Source organism: Microtus ochrogaster, linkage group LG1 (assembly GCF_000317375.1).
Source record: "Microtus ochrogaster isolate Prairie Vole_2 linkage group LG1, MicOch1.0, whole genome shotgun sequence".
Classification (NCBI taxonomy): domain Eukaryota; kingdom Metazoa; phylum Chordata; class Mammalia; order Rodentia; family Cricetidae; genus Microtus; species Microtus ochrogaster.
In genome coordinates this window covers 45,541,640-45,562,778 of record NC_022027.1, presented here as the reverse complement: position 1 = coordinate 45,562,778, position 21,139 = coordinate 45,541,640, and the positions used below count along the sequence as shown (strand labels likewise).

Sequence of the window (21,139 nt, the reverse complement as noted above, 5' to 3'; positions counted from 1 at the left end):
CTGGGGGAGGGGGAGGGAAATGGGAGGCGGTGGCGGGGAGGAGACAGAAATCTTTAATAAATGAATAAATAAAATAAAAAATAAATACCTCTGGAAAAAAAAAGAAAGCTTTTGCTGAAAAGCTACACAGCCCTCCTGCTATAATGCCCCAGCTTAAAGACTTCATTCCCACAGATCCCCTTAAGCTAGGCAAGAGTTTCCGGTCTAGTGACAGCCCCTGTCTTCAGAGAATACAGCAAACAGTGAGAGAGGCCTGATGTCCTCCTCTGGCCTCAGTGGGCCACAGTAGTAGGCGCAGTGGCACATGCCTGTAACCCCAGCACTTAAGAGTTAGAAACAAGGGGACCATCGGCTCAAGGTCACTAAAACAAACACCAAAAACAAATACACCTACATAATATACAAAAGTATATAAAATGCACAACATAAAATATTAATAAGCATATTTTACATACTCTACATAAAGTATATATATAAACAAACTTATGTGGACTTTCTATGCAGATCAAGCAGCTATCAAATGCATATGAATAGAGTATATACATAGAGTATAGAGGAAATCTAGCCAGTGGTCTATCACTGACGCTCGGAGCTAAAGGAGACACTCCATTGAACTCTACGATGGAGTGTTTGAATCCTAAATCTTTATCCCATGCTCTAAATTTACCCAAAGCCAGGCTGGTTCTGAGCATGCTCAATGTGTTCATTTATTTGACATTAAACATACGTCACCGCTAGTTCTGTCCCTCAGAAAACAGAAATCCAAGCAGATGTTGCAGCATATACCTACACAGCTCGTAATTGGAGGACAGGTCAGGGGGCTCTGAAGTTCAGAGCCAGGCTCAGGTACATAGTGATTTTGAGGCTAGCTTGGACTATCTATATCTATATAAGACATTATCTCAAAACAATAACAAAGGGGAGACGGGGGGGGAGAAAAATGGAAGAAGAAAAAAAGAAAAAAGAAAAAGAAATCTGATATCTTGTTCTAACAATTTGAGTGCTTGGCTATTCTGTCCTCTGCAGAGCCTGAGGGACCCTATGGCAAGCTGTGAACAGCCTGTTGCTAGCTAAGACTTTGGTCCCTTATGCTTAGTGTCCAACTGTTTGAGCGCACTGGGTGTCTGGGTGTCTTAGTAACAGGTTGTGCAAGGCACGCACTGTGCACTGTGCACTCTACTCCATGCACTTTGGTGCCAAGGAGAGTGGACTTCGAAACATCAGGAAGACGGACCAAAGGGCTCCATCTGGAAAGAAATGCTGAATTTGTTTGTGTTTGATTTTGAGACAGGGTTTCTCTGTGCAACAGCCCTGGCTCTTCTGGAATTCCCTTTGTAGACCAGGCTGGCTTTGAACTCACAGAGAGCCCATGGTACAGAGGAACTTTGGGTGACTGTCCAGGCAGCGAGATGTCTCTGTGATTTCTAGAGTTTTGTAAGTTGCTTACTTCTCATTTACTTAAGTAATATTATATCCTTCTGGAGTCTTTGATGGAGTTGAAGAATAGATAGATAGTTATAGTTATTTCCCTTTGTTATGATAAAAGATAAAATAGATATAAATATTTTAACTGTAATTCTTACTTGATAACTGTTTTGTTATATTTAATTTTACTATGTTAAAGTGAAAGCCTTTCCTTTTTGTTTAAACAGAAAAAGGGGAAATGATGTGGGAAGGTCATATGTCTATCAAAATGATGTGGGAAGGTCATATTCAATCTGTTGCTTTCATTGGTTAATTAATAAAGAAACTGCTTGGCCTGATAGGTCAGAACATAGGTGGGTAGAGTAGACAGAATGGAATGCTGGGAGAAAGAAGGAAGTGAGGCAATCACCATGCCTCTCCTCTCTGAGCAGACACGATGAAGCTCCAGCCCAAGATGGACGTAGGCTAGAATCTTCCTAGTAAACCACCACCTCGTGAGGTACTGGGATTAAAGGCATGTGCCACCCGGCTCATAACATTGTTTTATTTGACTGCATCCTTCCTGAGGTTTAAGGGTGCCAGGAGAAGACTCTCTGATTATGTTAGGGTACTTCTCATCCCCACTGTCTTCTTCAAAGCCCTCAGCAGGGTTCTGCAAACCAGCTCTTCACTCACCCTGGGCATCCTGTAACCCCTGCTTAGAACGAAGTCCTTAAAGGCCACAGTTCCGTGTAGGCCTGCAAGCAGCTCCGCCTAAAAGAGCAGATTAAAGGAGAACTAGGTGGGAGCCACTGTGAGGCCCCCCACTGTGAAGTCCCCCCCACTGTGAAGTCTCCCCTCCCCCCTGTAGGCACTGCCTTCTCACTCTGCCTTTAATCAGCTAAGGAATGAGGGTTTTCAAAGACTTCTAATTTCCACCCTCTGCCCATTTATTTTCTTACACTGTAATAAAGGGGAAGCAACAGATTTCAGCGACGAGAGAATCTATCCACCACTTATATACCATTTACCTGGTAAGGGAAGCAAATGAGCCATCTCAGTGGCCCCACAATTTACAGAGCTTAATTAAAAGGGCACAATAATCAAAAACAGACTTGCTTTGGTCCCAAACCCTCGGGATAGTCAAGCATCCTTTTGATATTTTTTTTTCTTTACATTTATTTGAACTCAAAGAGTGGGTGTAGAAATCCACATACTGGGGTTCAGCTCTTTCAGGTCATTTCACCACCCAAACCCAGTTGGTCAGCGAAGAGCTCGGATTCACTATAAGACTGCCACGGGGGCTGTCCCCCACTGACAGATCACTGTAGCAGCACCTGCAGTGCACAGGGCATGGTACAGCATGCCTGTCATCCCGGCACTTGGGAGGATCGTGAGTTCTAGGCCAGCTTGGACTACATATGCAAGACTATGCCTCCGAAAAGATTGCCGTAGAACAATTCTGTCATTTTGACTCCTCCCGGTGTCTAGATCATCACTGTAATGAATTATACCAACCACATTACCCAAATAGAAAAGATACTACTTGTTCATTAACTGACCATAAGTACTCAGACACCATACATAGTTTTTTTTTGCTGTCAAAATAAAATAATAGTTATGAATTAAATTCTCATACATTTGGGCACTCCTACACCACGCACTCAGAGTTCTAAGTGTTATTTAGATTATTTTGAAGTTTATTCAAGCATGTTGTGCTAACAGAGTTACAGCAAACCTCACTCCTAAAAAACAGCTTTTTATACCCAGCACAAGGAAACAGAAAAACGACCACCCACCATATGTCTGAGCTTTCTGACCTGCAGGGCGGCCTGATAGGCAATTTCTAATGAAGTATCCACATCTGCACAGGGTTTCCCACCCAGTGTCTGGAGACACCCCTGTCTGCCAGAAATGAGAAGCCGCCCACAAATGTGCTCATCAATGTCTGGTGGAGACTGTGTCAACACCTCCCTGTTTCCAGAGCAACGGCGATGACCTTTGCTCTAGCAGCTGCATGTGCACAAGAGACAGGCGAGCACACCGCTCATCTGCGGTAGAATAGGGCCTCGGTATGGTGGTGCGGCTTTGCTGCTCCATCACCTCCAAGTGTTTAGCTTTTGTCCCTCTCTTGGAGCTTCTGTGACAACTGGATTCTAATGAAACGTCCCAAGGGCAGTCCTGATCCTGTGATGGTCACCTCTTTCCGAGAGGAAACAAGCTCCACCCTTAGTCACCTGAAACTTCATGACATCACACCAGTTCTGAGCACTGTGGGGGTCCCTCCTGGCCACCTGCCCTTTAAACATTCATTCATTGAAACATTGTTCAAAATGGTAGTAATGGCTGAGGGCGGAGGCCTTTAATTCCAACACTCAGAGGCACCAAGATCTCTGAGTTTGAGGCCAGCCTGGTCTATATATGGTGTTCTAGGGCAGCCAGGGCTACACAGGGAGACCCTGTCTCAAACAAAAAACATTAGGCGTGCTGTCTCAGGTCAGAGGCAGCGTGCTTACCATGAAGACAGAATTCAAGTCTTGCTCACCACATGCGCTACATAACTCATCTTGCCTTTCCTGTTGCTGACTTTGATACATATGCCCTGGGACTTTGGGGGAACCTCTGTGCCCAACCAGGCAGTGATCATCCGTGACTCAGACAACCAAATCTCAGCACATGTACATACCTGCTCCCGAAGATGCTTTTCAAAGTTAGCATCCTGAGCTTTGTGTGAAATCTTGGGATCAACCAAAGGTTCATCCGCTCTTTGCTTCTTCCACAAGTTGGTCTTCAGATACCAGGCTCCGTACCTCATCTTCACCCTCTTTGGCCTATGAGGACTCTAGAAAAGGTAACATAATTCCTGGGTCGTTAGTTGACTGTAATTCCTGGGTCGTTAGTTGACAGTACATACTTGTTTACTATTGGTTGATTGCTTCAATAATCTAACAATAACCTAAGGCTCGTCTTATGAAAAGCGTGCCATTGCTTAGAATTTACAGCTGGCCCTTGCCAATTATTTTACAAAGTTCCAACGTGCTTTGATTTTTTTTTTACAAAAGAAGCATGCATATTCATAATTAGAAAAACAGAGTAACGCCTATGAACATGGCCTTGAATGCAGACAGATCTAGGCCTGAATCCAGTCTTTCCCTTTCTCAGTAGCTGCAAGTTCATGGACATACCCCTTATCAGTTTATCATCAAAGCAGAAATAACAGATGTCTAACTCCATAAGAGTGTCCTGAGGATTATGGGAGAGAACATATGCAAAGCGGGTAGAAATCAGGTAAAAATCACATATTTCACGCTGAACAGTTTGGTTCACTGGAGTCTTTTTCAAGGTCCCAAGCTGTTCAGTTAAACTCACCAAGCCCCGCACTGTGCTGAGCCCTGGGATCAGGCTTCTAGCCCTCTAGTGGAAAGAGAAAATACGGAGAACGGGTGGGTGCTCACTCTCTTCTCTGCTCCTTACACTGCTGTGCACCAAGGATGTAAACACAACTTTGCGCTGGCTCCCAGCCAGATGCCATAGATACAGTGGGTGCTGCAGGCTGCCTTATCACAAACAGACGACTCTTGGGTGGAACACAGAATGTGAACGCACGGTTCTGGGTCGGTCCTCACGTCCACGTTTTCACGATTATTCTACATGCATGAATACTTGCCTGCACGTATCACATATGTACCTAATGCCTGTGGTGGCTGAGGAGTGCGTTACATCCCTGGGGCCAGAGTTACACACAGCTGTGAGCCATCACGTGGGTGCTGGGAACTGAACCCAGGTCCCCGCTGCAAGAGCTACAAATGCTCCTAAACATTGAGCCATTCCTCTAGGCCCTTATATATTAGAGGACTGGTGCCGAGGAGGCCAGAAGAGGGCATCAGTTTCCCTGAAATTGGAATTACCAGCTAGGATCCTCTGGAAGAGCAACGCCATTTCTCAGGCTCCTCTCATCGGCATTTAAACTATGTAATGGAAAGTGTGGGGTGTTTGGGAGTCTAAAACATCAAACACTGCAGCTGATGGGGGCAGCCCCTCCTAGGGCTGGATTTAGCACACTCTCTGCAAGCATCCTGACTTCCCTCCCCCTTCTAGAACCCACCCATCACACTCCTGTATTGGGGCCTCACGTTCATCCTTCCTATGCCCAGTTTCTGCTGTCTCTGGTAGCATCTTCCCTGACCGCCCAATTTAAAAATCTGCAAGCCTCACATCACACCTTGGCTTCTTTGCCTGCCCCAGTTTGCGCGGCAGCACTGGCCACTGCCTGATATACTCTGTATAATTTCATTGTCTGCATCTCTTTGCGCCCCCTGGAACGCAAGCTTTGGAGGCTGTTCCCCACTGTACCTCCCTAGCTTCAGCGGCATGTAGGACATAGCTGGTGCTCTATAAATATTTGCTAAATTACAGTGTTGTTTCCTAACTCTGCCACTATTGACATTTGGGATGTGATCATTCTTTGCTGAGGTGAGGTGGCTGACCTCCTCACGGTGGGATATTTAACAACCAACATTCCTGGCCTCTATCTTTGAGATGCTAGTGGTGCCCGCTGAGTTAGGACAACTCAAAATGCCATCTGCAAACATTGCCAAATATCCTTGGGGGAAGGGGGAGAAGGGTTCAGAGAACTGTTGAATTAAAAGAAGGGAAATTGGAATGGGGTGAAGGAGTAGGGACAGAAGTGTGGCCCAGCTGAAGAACTGAGGTTGCTGATGTACTAATGATCTTCTAGGCTTCCACACAACATAATTTTTTCTTTGAAGCCTTTATTGAAATTGCTTGTTGGATCGGTCATTTCTTCTTAACTTGTACACACAAGACATCATTCTGTTGCAGTTAATCACTTGCCTGTTGACTTTGCTAGACCATAAGTGCTGAGTGCATGAAGTACTCCTCCAGTTTTGTGTCATTTGCTACCAACACCTTTGAACACACAGACACTCAGAAATGTTTGCTGGGTGAGTGAATAGGCAGACAGGTGAACTGGCAAACAGAGAGAAGAGAAAATAGAAAACTATGGGCACACAGTGCTAAGAGGGGTGGAAAACAAGAACACAATAATCTCAACCAATGTACCTAGACGAAAAAGATACCACAGCAAAATTAACACATGCTCTCATCTAAAAAGAGGCAGAGACCCTCGCAGGGAAAGGGGAACTTCAGACCAAATGCACGAGCAGAGCTACGGTGGGAGGGGAAAACAGATGTAAAGAATAACAGAGGGCAGAGTACAGCAGTGCTGAGAACTGGGGAGCAGTAAACCAAAGGAGGGGACTTGCATTTCCAGAACACAGACTGACTTTCTCTCCTCCTTTCTGCATTTGGAGCACAGAAAAGAAAAAAGAACAAAAATTAGCCTGCAAGACACTGGGCCTCAGTAACCAGGACAGTAATCCCTGGGAGGAAAGGGACAAACAAAATAAGTGCCATAATTGCCTGCTGACTACATAGAGTCCCTAGGAAGGGGGAGGAGAAGCCCAGAAGCAGCCCAAGGGACTCACCGGACTGAGGGAGCAGAGGGATCAGGAGCCCAAGGATACCCAGGCAGCAGAAGTTTACAGCCCACCGCACAGAAAAGATACAGGCTGCAGAGGGTGGGGTGGGGTGAGGTGGTTGTCCCCTCTCTGCACATGCAAAGGAAACCCCCCAAGATCAGGGGAAGAACCAGCTAAATGCACCAGAGGGAAAGGGCCTGGTAGCTGCACAGGGCTGGGGCCAGCTGCCTCTTCCTCCTGTTCTCAGGACCGGGAGAACACACTGAAGGTCTTGCTCAGAACTACGAAATACACAGCCTGAGACTCTCAAGGAATCTTTAAAGCAAGATCCCCAAAGACCAGACTTTCCTAAATAACTTGATTCTATCCCAGAACAAATTCCAAAAATATTTATAAACATGCCTAAGTGCCCCAAACACTCATTCCAGTGAAACCCATAATGCTTAGCATCCACTCAAAAAACCAGCAGACATGGAGCGATGCAGGAAATCATAGCGCATCTCAAGGACATAAGCGAGTTCATGGGACCTGACACAGAGCAAACGCAGGGTTCTGACAAAAAGACATCAGGGCAGGTTCTCAAACTGGACCTCGTGTGTTCCAAAATAATAGGTGGGGGCATGGAGAGCCAACGCCCATCAGACGTCTAGACATGAACATTGTAATTATGAGACAAAATCACCGATGTTTCAGGGAAAGAAATCACAGAATTTAAAGCTCTATCGACAGAAAAACATGAACAAAGGAGGAAAACACAGAACAGAAGTGGGGAGCTGGGACACAGCATCAAGCCTCCTCATGTGCCATTCAAATGTAGGGGAAACACTGAGAAGCCAAAAACAGACTTGAAGAACTAATGGTCAATTTTTTCCAAAGTTCATGAAAGAAGAACATTATACACATGTGTGAAAATGTCAGAACACATCCATCATTTTGTACAAATAGTATATATTAATAATTTTAAAAAGCAAAAAAAATCCATAAAAATTAGAAGTCCAATAGTCGAAGAGGCTCAGGGAACTCCTAGAACAATAAGTCTGAAAAGAACGGCATGTGAGTGTGTGTGTGTGTGTGTGTGTGTGTGTGTGTGTGTGTGTGTGTGCATGTGTGTATGTGTGTGGGTGAGTGTGTGCATGCATGAGTTTGTGCATGTTTGAGTGTGTGCATGTGTGTGTATGCATGTTCAAAACCACTGACAAAAAGAAACACCTAAAAGCGACTGAAAAAAACAGCACATTGGGAAGCAGAGGTCAAGCGTCTCGTAAGATTCATCAGAAATAACTCAGTCGAGAAGGTGGAGCAACAACTCCTTAGTACTGAAGTAAAGGCCAAAACTGTGAACCTAGAATTCTGCACCCACTAAACACCGTGTGTGTGTATGTATGTATGTGCACACATGTGAGAGTGTTGTGCAAGCATGCGTATGGAAGCATGCGTGTGGAAGTGCATATGCTTCTGCACACACGTGCAGGGCACAGGGACAGCTCTGCACCAGCCCTCACTTGTTAGTGCTGAGGAAGGGTCTCTGTTGCTCACTGCTGAGAGGCCAGGCTAGCTGGCTCTAAGTTTCTGGGAATCCCCCCAACCCCTGATGCCACCATGTCACCATAGGAGGAGCTGAAGTGTCAGACATGTGCTCCTGTGTCTGGCTTTGGATGGGTTCTCAAGATTTAAACTTAGCTCATTCTGTTTATGCAACAAACATTTTATCTACCGCGCCATCTCCTCGCCCTGAGATGTTTTTCTCTTCAGAGAACTAAAACTACATAGTAAGATGTGTGAAGAAAAAAATTACAGGTAATTCCGAGCTAATTAGAGATAATGTGCTGTTTTTGACTCTGAGGAAGACACTCCCAGCTCACACAGGCACTGAGGTCTGCTGTTCGCTCACACAATGAGGCATGCGTGTTTATTTACACTGGAACGGAACAGAAAGTTAAAAAGACCGCATCGTCGGGGCTCCCCATGTCACTTCTCTTCAAAATGCTGCTGCAATTCTTCTTTCTTCAGGCGTGCTTCCAAGTTTGCGAGGAGAAGGAGATCCCGAAAGGAGCTGTGGTGAAGAACCGCTCAGAGAGTAAGAGCACTCACCGCTCTTCCAGAGGACCGGGGTTTGTTCCAGCACCCGCCGTGTTCTCTCAGGGACCGTCGGCCATCGATGAAGGGTTTGTCCTGCAGAAGGTTGACAGGGGTAACCACCTGTGATGCCAGTTCCAGGGGATCCAACACCTCTGCCCTCCACAGGCACCTCCCGTCATGTGCATATATCCATACATAGACACAGACACACAGACACACAGACACAGACACACACACACACACACACACAAAAAGTGTTTTAAAACTTCTTAACAAAAACAATGTGCGGTCAATTCGATTCAAATAAGAATTCATTGGGCATAAGATTTACAGTGTTCACAATCACTGTATTACTCTTGGTTATAAATAATAAGCATTCATTAATATTCTCACTAGATGTACAGTTTTAACATAGGAAATACTTTAAAAGACTCTGAAAGTGGGGAGTCAGTAACAGTTTCAAACGGTGTGTCTTCTTCACATAAACCACTATCATAGATATCAAATATCAATTCTCTAATCAAATATTTACTAAGTATGATAACATCCTGAGAGGTCGGCTTTAAAAGGCCAGAGCCCCAGAGAGCCAGACTTCAAGAGCACATAAGGCTTTAAAGTAACTCAGTTTCCTTAGATTGTTGGCTTGCTTTCCTGTGGTCACCTGTGCTCTCCGGAGTCGCCTCTCACGGTCTGGTTTATGGCACAGCTCTGCCTCCTGCAGTTGGCTCAGGACAGAACGCTTTTCGGCAGGAAGCACAGCACAGCAGCGTCTGGTGTGATAGTCAAGGTCAAACTGCTGCAGGATGAACTCCTCCTCGAGGGGCGAACTTCCCTGCAAGGACACGGCAAGACACGAGAGGAAGGCAGGAAGAGGAATCGCCAGCAGAAATGAGGGAAGGCGTGGGAGCCAAACAGTCCTATACAATCCTACGGACCAGCAGTGCCGTGGATAGCAGGGAGCAGGCATCCTCTCCCTAATTGTGGGGATTAATTCTGACACAAACACACGGTCCACACAGAAAGCCTTGTTGAAGAAAGGTTTCTCTCTCCCGACCAGACCTCACACTGGTACAATGCAGTCTTAATTAATTTTGGCGATGACTTCTGGTATGTGTTGGGGGAAGGTAAAGAGGCCAGCAGGACTTGAAAACAGCGCCTAAAAGCAGTTCAGCATCTAGACCTCACTGGGCCTCAGTCTCCAAGTACTTCTGGGTAACTCTCCTTTCTCCCTTAAACCCATTGAATTATATTCGGGTCTGGAGGATAGTCCCTGCTAATGTAATAAAACTAGAGAGATACATTAACCAGGGCTGGAAATATCGCTCAACTGGTAAAGATGCTTGCCAACAGGCTAGATAAGCTGAGTTCGAACCTCAGGACCCACATGATGGAAGGACGGAACCAGCTCTCACAGGCTGTCCTCTGTCACTGTGACGTGTACATGCACACGCGCACGCACACACACAAATACATAATTTAATAAATGTAATGAATATGTATATAAAATATTTTGACTAAAAATTTTCGTATAGGTTTAATAAAACATTGATTGGTCAGTAACCAGGCAGGAAGTATAGGTGGGGTGACCAGACTAGGAGAATTCTGGGAAAAGGAAAGGCAGAGACACAGTCACCAGTCAGACACAGAGAAAGCAAGATGAGAATGCCGCACTGAGAAAAGGTACTAAGTCACGTGGTTAGACATAAATAAGAATTATGGGTTAACTTAAGCTGAAAGAGCTAGTTAATAATAGCCTGAGCTAGTAGGCCAGTTTGTAGTTAATATGAAAGTTTGTAGTTAATATAAGTTTCTGTGTGATTACTCAGGACTGGACAGCCAGGAAATGAACGCATAGCCTCTGGTTACAAGTCACCGCTAACTTACAAGAGCCTCGGCCCAGTCACAGAAGTCTCGGACCCCTCTGCGCACGTTGTCATGAAGGAGACTGTCTTGATGGAGAGAATTCACTTCGCTTGGCTTTTCTTCACAAAGCCACTGGCCTGAATGTGACACTGGCATCTTCTTGGGGCTAAAGACAATGAGATTATCAAAAAAAGAAGGATGAGGTTCAATAAATCCAAGTGAGTCTCAACTGGTATCATTGGGAAATGAGATCAGACTTCTCAAGGTCTCTAAAAGGTCATGGTCAAAGATCACATATCCCCATCGGTACTAGAAATACAAGTGTGTCATGGCTAGTCATACTGATTAAAGCTTAAGAACACTAGATCCAGGGTCATGACACTCAAAGTTATGAGTATCATGTATTAATACATGTGCCATCTAGAGCCACTATAATCTCTGACATCCAGCCCATCAATGTCTGCTTCTCTGTACTACTGTGAAAGGCTCTCACTGGTGTTTCTGCCAATCCCCAATTCTTTATTTAAATTTCAGGCCAAGTGCTCACTGCTGAATGTAAGTCTGAGTGTGTCAAACCCAGTCTCCCAATATCCAACTCATAAGGTTGAGGTCCACCATAGTAGAGGAAGAACCTTAAACTTCGGCCCCTCCCACCTGCACCTCATAAATACTTAGATTACAGCCATGTGCCTCTGAATTCTGTTTAGCTGGTCTTGGAGATTAACCCCAAGACTTTGTGTGCACTAGGCAAGCATTCATAACAACTGAGCTACAGTCTAGCTTCATATCCCTTCCTGAGGAAGGCATCCCCACAGAATTCCCCAAACCTACCATCTTCTTCATATATCCACAGATTAACTTGCCTTCCAATCAGTTAAGAAATACTTCCTAAGCACCAAATATGGGCTGGAGATGAAGCATTAGGAATCAGTATTCAACTGTAAATATAACCCAAATTGCTGTCTTCACTTGCCTTCAACTAAGCAAGAAGGACAGATTGACAGGCAGACCAGCATATGCCAGATACTCAGGAACAAGATAAAGAGAAAGTAAATGGGGGAAGGGCTGGAGAGGATTCCAGAAAATTATCTCATTTCTACAGAGAAAGTCTCTCCCCTAAATGACACTGAGCACAGACCCGGAAGAGGAAAGCACTGGACCTGCTAAATATCAGACCAGGCAACAGCCTTGATGTGGATGCACAGCACGTGCAGTCCAGTGTGACTTTTGTCTGCACTAGGAAGCATCAAGGGAAGGCTGAGCGCAGGAATGATGCCCAAGTATGTGAGACGATCGGGTTTGCTCTGAGGACAAGCAGACTTCGGGACCAAACAGCTTTGCTGCTCAGTGCACCTTAGGCCAACCTCAACCCACTCAGCTCAATGCCCAGGACCCACACTGAAGATGGAGAGGACCAACCCCTACAAGTGGTCCTTAGACCTCTTGTCAAGAGGTACGCATATAACCCACACACACTAAAGTAAATGAAAATGTAACTGTTTTAATTTTAAAAAGAGGGGAATGGACTGGGGAAATGGCTCCATGGGTAAAGCGCTTGCTGCACAAGTATGAGGTCCCAAGTTCAAATCCTCAGAATCCTCAGAAAGCACACAAAGCCGGGGTGGGCAGCACAAGTCTGTAATCCCAGTGATCTCCCACAGAGGGAGGAGGCAGAAACAGGAGACTCCCTACAAGCTCATAAGCCCGCTGCAAACCACCAAGAGACCCTGTCTAAAACAGGGTAGAAACACACACACAGAGAGAGAGAGAGAGAGAGAGAGAGAGAGAGAGAGAGAGAGAGAGAGAAAATGAAAGTAGGGTTTAGGCTTGGAGGCCATGAAACTAGTTGTTTCAGTTACTGTTCTATTGTGACAAAGAAATGCTATGACCAAGGCAACTCTTATAAAGTTTTTTTAATTTGGGCTTGTTTACATCCTAATCCACAGGCAAGAGGCAGAGGGAGGGGGAGGGAGAGGGAGGGAAGAAGAGAGAGAGAGGAAGGGAAAGAGAGAGAAAGACTGGACCTGGTGTCAGCTTTTGAAACATCCTAGTGACACACCTCCTCCAACAAGGCCACACCTCCTAACCCTTCCCACGCTTTAGTGACTGAGCACTCAAATATATGAATCTATGGGGGCCATTCTCAGAGCCATCACACAAATTAGTAAGCTATTCTGATGATACAAACAAGAGACAGTGGAACAGACTAGCAGTGTTAGCGATGCTAGGATTACTAATAACACTAGTAAAATAGAGTGCTTCAGATTTCACAATTTGTTGGCAGATTGCTGTTATTCTGGAAGCAACTGGTTACTAAGTCCTCACTATTTCCTGAGCTGTGAAAGGCAGAGGAGGACTACAGAGAGAAGTGAAGAGTTTGGTTTCCATCTGTACAGTCCCTGGTGTTAACTACAGGCCCAAGGACAAATCCTGGATTGTCCACTTGAAAGTGGCCAAGATCACTTGGGTGTGAATGTACAGAAACTGAAGTACTTCAAGGTTTAAAACTCAAAACAAACAAACAAATAAGACAGCTAGAGCTACATAGGGAGACCATGTCTCAACATAAATAAATAGATGGATGGATGGATAGATGGATGGATGGATAGATGGATGGATAGATGGATGGATGGATGGATGGATGGATGGATGGATGGATGGATGGATGGATGGATGGAGAAACCACTCAAAGGAAATCAAATTGAGGACAATAAGAAAGCAAGGAAAAAGAATGTTCCAGAAGCTAAAGAAAGACAGTGGTTCACATCGGTAATCCCAGCACTGGGAAGAAAGAACGATTACCACAGGGCCAGCCTGGTCTACAGAGTGAAACCCTGTCTCAGAAGGAAAAAGGAAATAGTGTTAAAGGGAAAGATGATGTCATCAGTTGTGTCAGTTGTTATGGAAACAGTTGTGTGCTAGTGCGGTAGAAACGTAGATCCCCTACCCCAAATGACAGTGCTGGTGAACAGAAGAACTTTGGCCAAGTAAAAAGAAAGATTATTAGGTATACAGAGGCTAAAATTCAGTTTCTGTTGACCAGAAACCCCAAGGCCGACTCCCTCTGGCAAGGACATCTAGTTCCCAGTCCATCTGAACAGCCTGCATCAGCTCAGAGCCCCCATCCTGTTTGCTGTTACATCAAATCCGCTTGCTTTTCCACCGTGTCTCTCTTCTCTCTGCATCCCCCCCAACCCAGAGATAGCTTTGGCAGTTTGATGCCCAATTAAACCCATGGGGCAGTCTAGACTGGTGCCTTCACTGTGTCCTCGATGACAGTGTGGTGGCCAGAGAACACTTGTATAATTACTGTTAGGGTCTGAATGGGAAATGTACTGCATAAGCTCAGATATTTAGTACTTGGTCGTTAGCTGGGTCTGCTCAGATTATGGAACTTCTGGAAAGAAGGTAGAAAAAACTGTTTGGGGCAGGGCTTGAGGGTTATAGCCTGACCCTGCTCCTGCCCCAAACTCTCTACTCTATGTTGGGCTTCAGGAAACGGGCCCCTGGAGTACCTTCCTAGTGCCTTGGCGGTGAGGCTGCCCTACCCCCGTGTCTTCCCCACCATGATGGACTGTACCCTCCGGAACTGTGAGCCAGAACAAACCCTTTCCCCTGACACTGCTTCTGACACATATTTTGTCAGGACAATGGGCAAAGTCACTGATGTGGCAGAATAGATGTCAATGTGACCTTGACCAAGGGCAAGGTCAGTGGAGTTCAGTGGGTACCGAAGAGGAAGCTTGACTGCTGTGGGATCAAGAGGGAATGAGTTTGGATGCCGCCTTCAAAGGCTCTTCTCAGAGGGACGGCTAGGGTATCTGGCCAAGGGAGCTTGTTTTCAGGAGGGGTGGTGTCACCTCATGCTCTGAGAGGGCCATGGAGGCCTCTAAAGAGATCAAGTGCTAATCCTTGGAGCTTGGGGTTCTCCACTTTTTAAGAGTCTTGGCAGGCATGATTCATCCACACTTCTGAGACTGGGAGATTATTTTAGATTATCTTGCTGGGTCACACACACCATCACAGGCGTCCTTGAAGGACAGAGAGGGGTGGACCTGACACACAAGACCAGGCGACGTGAGGACACCAGACAGAGACACGAAGCTGCTGGTTTTCAAGTTTGGAGCAATGTGGTCACAAGCCATGGAACTCCAGCAGCCACTAGAGACCGGAGGAAGCAAGGAGCAAATTTCCCTGCAGCCTCTGGAGGGAACACAGCCCTGCTGACATCTGATGTCAGCTGTGATCATCATTTCAGACTATAGGCTCAGAGCTGTTAGGAAATGTTGGAAGAACATGTCCATAAGCCACCAAGTTTGTGTCAAAATTCCCCAGCAGCCAAAGGAAACAAATGTATATGCTAACAGCCAAGCTCACCTCTTTGAAATTACACGTTTACTTTATGATGTGCTAACATATTAATATATTACGGCTGGACTTCTTCTGAGTGCGTGGGTGATCAGTGCCCACTTGTGTGCAATGTTTTACCTTAGAACACTGGTTCTCAACCTGTGGGTCGTGAGCCCTTCGGAGATTCACATATCAGATATTTCTATTATAGTTTGTAACCGTAGAAAATTATAGCTATGAAGTAGCAATGAAATAATTTTGTGGTTGGGGTTCACCACAACAAGAAGGCCCATATTAAAGGGCTGCACCATTAGGAAGGTTGAGAGCCACTGCCTTAGAGATTGTTCAGGGTTAACCATATAAACTGCCCAAAGTGAAAGACAGATGCTGCCTTTATTGTCTTACTATATCATAGATTATGTCTCCACGCATAATGTTCCTCTCTTCTGCATGCAGGTTCTGCACAACCTGAGAGACAATATAAACAGTGAAGACAGAAGCCAAACCATCACTTTTATGACAAGTGGCTGCCACTTTGGAGGGCGTGGCTTTATGTCCAAGAGGACTTGTTCATGGATGACCATCAACTGGCAGATTCCTCCACCCAGTCCCCACCAGGGGTGACCTTCCCTCCAGCACGGACAGGGAGAAGAACTTGTGCACCCCACAGGCTCTCTCTCCAGTGGGAAGGGCAGGAGTGAGGGGAGTCCCTCTCACGGATATACCAGAGAGCAAGCAATGCAGCAACAGTGAGATCCTTGTCACCGTGGTCTACAGATCAGCCTACCTACTTCAGCACCCATCAGTGAGCTCACCCTGTTTCAGAAGTAAACACGTCTCATCCCATGCTTATACTGAAACTTACTTATGCCAATCAACATCTACATTATTAAATAATATGGGATTGCAGGAGCAAGAACGGGGTACAAAAAAATTTTTAACTAAGTTTCATGCTTTAGAAAGATTCAGAGAAGGAAGCAATTATGGGCGTGGTTTATGTAAAGATGAACAGGGCCTCCAAAAATAAAAGATTTTATAATTGCTTTGGATGACAAGCAGCAGCCAGGTGTCGTGGCCCAAGCCTGTAATCCCAGCACACTGGAAATAGAGGCAGGAAGATGAAGAATTTCAGGACAGCCTGGGCTACCTTAAACCCTGTCTCAGAATAGTAAGAATGGCTAGCGAAGGCATCCTTGACAATTCCCTGTGTTACACATAGGTGCACACATGTGCATATAATTATCCAACCAACCATTGGCCTGCCATGTTGAATAAAGTCAGTTCATCAGGCCTTTTGCCATCCTCTTGTCAAATAAAAGCTAGATGGGTGCCCATGTTTATTTATTGACCAGAGTCACGGCTTGTCTTCTGCTGCAAATCCTTATTGCCATTGCTTCTTTAAAAAGTACTCTAGATGGCCAGGTGTGGTGGCATGGGCCTAAAATCCCAGTCTTGAAAACACAGGGAGATCAGGCATCTGGTCATCCTTAGCATCATGACAAGACGGGGGTCAGTCTGGCCTAAAGGAGACTGAGAAGGGTTTTTTGTTTTGTTTTTTTAACTAACAAAACCAAGCACCCAAATTAGGAAAATTGTTCTAAATATGATAAGAGCTTCCTAGGATGTTCATCAGGGCAAAGACGTCAGCAGTACTCACAGGCACACCTGAGAAGAACATTTTTCTTCAAGTTCTGTGGGTCCCTTCAATAATTTTCTGGAATCCCGACAATAAGCCCATGTCTCCTCCAAGTTCTTCTCAGGGTCGAGTACCTCCAGCACCTGCAATAAGAGCTGCAAAGAGAAAGCAGACTTGGGGTACGGTAGGGTGAGCACTGCAGGAAACGGGTCCCCGATTCTGTAACAAAGGGTACCAAGTCGCTTCTCTGATGTTCCTTTTCACATGCCATTCATAGAGCCTTGTACTGGGTACTGCACTGCAGGCTGTCTGTCACCTGGACACTGGGTGCTCAGGCTGTGATATGATTCCATCTCCTCTAGAAATATGCCTGTGAGCCTCCCCCAGACCCCTAAGGACCCAGAACTTGGAGTGTCTCTCCTTGGATTTCCGTGGTTCTTGACTGCTGGCGTCTCAGGCATCACTCTTCCCCTATGGATACAGAGTCTGCATTTTCCTCTGAAGAACCACCTCACGAGCTGGGGGAAACAGCACAGCCAATAAATAGTGCTTGCCTTGATAGCAGGAGAACCTGAGTTCCACCCCCAGAACTCATACTAAAAAAGAAAATCTGGGTGAGGTGCACAGTTATAATCTTAGGGCTAAAGTAATAGAGACCTGCCTGTCTACCCAGCTTGGTGAGTCCCCGGACAGTAGGAAACATTGTCTCTATAAAACGATGGTCGGCCAAGGAACTACAGATGAGGTTGTCTTCATCCTACTACACAGGCACACGTATCTCAACATACACATGACCCTCCCCTACCCCCACACACACCAAGATCCACCTCTCCCTCCTCCCCCATTCACTTGGTCCTAACCACACCTCCATTCTTGCAAGACCACACCAGAGCCACAGTGACTAGCTTAGGGATGCAGTAGGCTCATGAACCAAGTGGACCATGGAAACTAGACTGCGGGTTTGGATTTTTCTGGGATCACATGAAAAAGAAGTGTTGTTCCTTTGCTGCAGTTGTGAAGTCAAACCTGAATTGGAGACCCAGGTCAACACCATAAGGCGACCCTGCCTCACAACAAAGCTTATGAAACCTAGGTAGGGAAATCGGACAGGGGAATGAGAACCACGCTCCAGTGCCATGGCCATGCGCCACGAGATGCGGTAGAACCACCTCTTTATTTGAAACTCCAGGAAGAAAAAAGCCATGTAGAAAACCACTGATCAGAAATTGCAGCTGGAGCGGGATAAGAGAGGTGGGTGGCGGAGCTGGGAGAGCAGCAGATAAGAGGCTCCACTGAGCGAGACGGGGTTCTGAGCAAGGGGATGGTGCGCCCGTACTTGCCTGTTTAGCCTGGGACAGGCTGCAGGGGTGGGGGTGGAGAGCCACTCCTGCTCACCGCCTGCCTCACCCCGTCTGCCTTCTTCCTCAGATCTCACACAGCCCAGGATTTGTTTAAGGCTGTGGTGGTCAAGTAAGAAACCATTTCTAAGCTTTCTAGCGGAGGTCAAATGAGGAAGCCATTCATAGAAAAACTATCATTAGCTTAGTGAAAAAGGTAGCCATTTCTTCTTTCTTGCTGGAAACTGGGTGCCGTTTTGAGATATAGAAACAGGGTAAATGTGCCGAGGGCTGTGAAGACGGATTAGGAGCAGCCTGGGACACTGGTGACACCACAGAGTTCCTATTCAGGCCTGGCCTGGAGGTTACGGTGAATCCTGCTCCTCTCCCCATGCCCTTCAGATTCTCCTGTCTCTACCCTTCTGATAGCGAGTTCTTTAAAAAAAAAATCTCTTTGCCCTGGGCCTAAGTGAGGCTAGGCAGTTCCCTGCACGGTGTCCTGTATCTAGAAAGTCTCAAGGCAAAGTCAACAAAGAGGTTTGAGAGCCAAAACTGCCTGTGTGGGACGCTCTGGTGAGCTGAAAGGCCGCACAGGAAGCTGGGGGTGTGACCTCCTTTCCTATAACATGCACCCCAGGGCCTCCTGGGCGCCTGGAAAGAATTATTTTCAGCCCCTCCCCCGACTGCACCCCCTCAAGCCCAGACAAATCACCTCAGGGGACAGAGCTTCTTCCAGATGTGGGTAGCGAGCCAGGAGGTGCAGGACCATGCTATCTTCCACACCCTCTAGGAATGCCTTCCTCGTCTGTGGAAGCTTGGATAACCGGGCGGCCCCCTCAGGCAGTCCATTCTGCCTCTTCTTGGGGGTAGCTTGGGGAAGTCTGTGATGAACATGAGGCAGGGAGACATCCTTGGGGTGCTGGTGTCGGGGACAGCCTTTCCTGAAGTCATCCAGGTCCTCTCTCACAAACACCCAACGCCGGCTGTTCACAGGTCCCGGGAACCTCGGCCTCTTGGGCTTCATGAAACTCTTGGAAGGCAGGGTCTCCAGGTGCCTAGAAGACACAGGCCAGGTGATGTGCATCCCAGGACCCGGGAGGGAGGAGGGGGTGAGGAGGCTGGCCTCCATCTATTGTGGGGAGGGGGGTCAGGGGGACAGAGGAAGAGGCAGTCACGGGAGGCTGAGTTAACCATGTTCTGCAAGCCCCATCCTTGTGTGTCCTGCTGTGTCCCCAGGGCCTGCTCCCGTCACTTACTTAAGCAAAACCACTGTTCTGAAGGGGACCTGGACCTTAGCCTGCACACGTCCTTATAGCCTCAGTTATCCCTGAGTGCATGTATTCTAAACGCAGATGCTGTTTTACTGAGTACCCTATTTCAAAGTCTTGCCTGTGTCATCCATGACACTGTATTTTAAAGGCCCATCCATGTGTAAATCGAAGCATTCCCTATTCTAACTACTTATCCATTGTGTTTGTGAAGAAGAGTCAGGCCGGTTCCCCTCCCAGAGACAAGGGACAGCAGTATGACAGGGAGAACTGGGGTCCCAGTGGCAATGCAGCTCTTGTGATGAAGAGTTCACTGTCAGCTTGACTGGACTTGGAATCGCCTAGGAGACACACTCCTGGGCACGCCTATGAGGACATTTCCTGGAGGGCTAGCTGAGGAGGGTGAACCACCTGGCATGTGAGTAGTGCCATACCACGGACTGGAGGCGGGGACTGTGTTGTTCTTTTGGAAAACTGCAACTCCCAGACTCCCCCTGGACTATGGTTGCCTGTGCGCACACCTGCGCGCAGGTGTGGGATATTCTTCCTAGGAGACACACTCCTGGGCACGCCTATGAGGACATTTCCGGGAGGGCTAGCTGAGGAGGGTGAACCACCTAGCATGTGAGCAGTGCCATGCCACGGACTGGAGGCGGGGACTGAAGAGAGGAAGCGCTGGTATTCTCCATTCGGCGTGGAGTCCCAGCTGCAGGATTCACACCCTGAACTCAGCCCCGCCTTTCCCACCACAACAGCCACTTCCACCTCAAACCCTGAGCCCAAAGAGACCCTTCCCGCATGGGTGGCTTTGCGTTGGTATTCTTTCATGGGGATGAGAAGGGTAACTCATGCAGCCCCTCTGTAACTGAATGAATCCGTGTGTTAGATACCCTCAGGGGGCCCTTGTGGTGGTTTGAATGAAAATGGCCCCCACAGGCTCACAGGAAGTGGCACTATGGGGAGGTGTGGCCTTGTTGGAGGAAGTGTGTCACTGTGGGCAGGTTTGGGGGTTTCAAACACTCAAGCTAGTGTCTCTTTCTCGTCCTGCTTCCTGCCGATCCAGATGTAGAATCCACAGCTACCTCTCCAATGCCATGTCTGCCTGCACGCTGCCACCATGCTTCCCGCCATGATGATAATTGAGTAAATCTCTGAACCTGTAAGCCAGCCCCAATTAAACGTTTTCCTTATAAGAACTGTTGCGGTCAAGCCGGGTGGTGGTGGCGCACGCCTTTAAACCCAGCACTTGGGAGGCAGAGGCAGGCAGATCTTTGTGAGTTCGAGCAGGCTCCAAAACCACAGAGAAACCCTGTCTTGAAAAACCAAAAAAAAAAAAAAAAAAAAAAAAAAGAACTGTTGCGGTCATGGTGTCTCTTCATAGCAATAAAACCCTAACTAAGATAGGCCTGGCTTCCCCTTTCAACTCAGGAGGAAGGCTGGGAAATGGTAGTCCATGAGCTGCATGAAGCCCACAACATGTCATTTAGATCTCTCTCTCTCTCTCTCTCTCTCTCTCTCTCTCTCTCTCTCTCTCTCTCTCTCTGTGTGTGTGTGGGGGGGCGGTACAAAGCCTGACAGGCGGCTCTGTGGGCAAAGGTGCCTGCTGACCAGCCTAATCCCTGGACCCACATGGTAGGAGAAAACTGTTTCCAAAAAGTTGTTTTCTGACCTCCACACACACACGATGACTTCCGTGTGCAA

The 21,139-nt window shown here is 46.9% G+C and overlaps 1 protein-coding gene across 1 annotated transcript in view; it reads right to left on the bottom strand.

The window, feature by feature from the left end:
- The window catches only part of Fam47e (family with sequence similarity 47 member E), a 27,820-nt gene that overhangs the window by 2,441 nt on the left and 4,240 nt on the right, over positions 1-21,139 (bottom strand). Inside the window, exons 2-8 of the mRNA XM_026785228.1 lie at positions 18,883-19,225; positions 16,855-16,988; positions 10,869-11,013; positions 9,646-9,816; positions 8,997-9,077; positions 4,091-4,246; positions 2,101-2,178 (exon numbers count right to left, since the gene is read on the bottom strand). Coding sequence (XP_026641029.1) covers positions 2,101-2,178; positions 4,091-4,246; positions 8,997-9,077; positions 9,646-9,816; positions 10,869-11,013; positions 16,855-16,988; positions 18,883-19,225 — 1,108 coding nt within the window. The remainder of the gene's footprint in view (positions 1-2,100; positions 2,179-4,090; positions 4,247-8,996; positions 9,078-9,645; positions 9,817-10,868; positions 11,014-16,854; positions 16,989-18,882; positions 19,226-21,139) is intronic.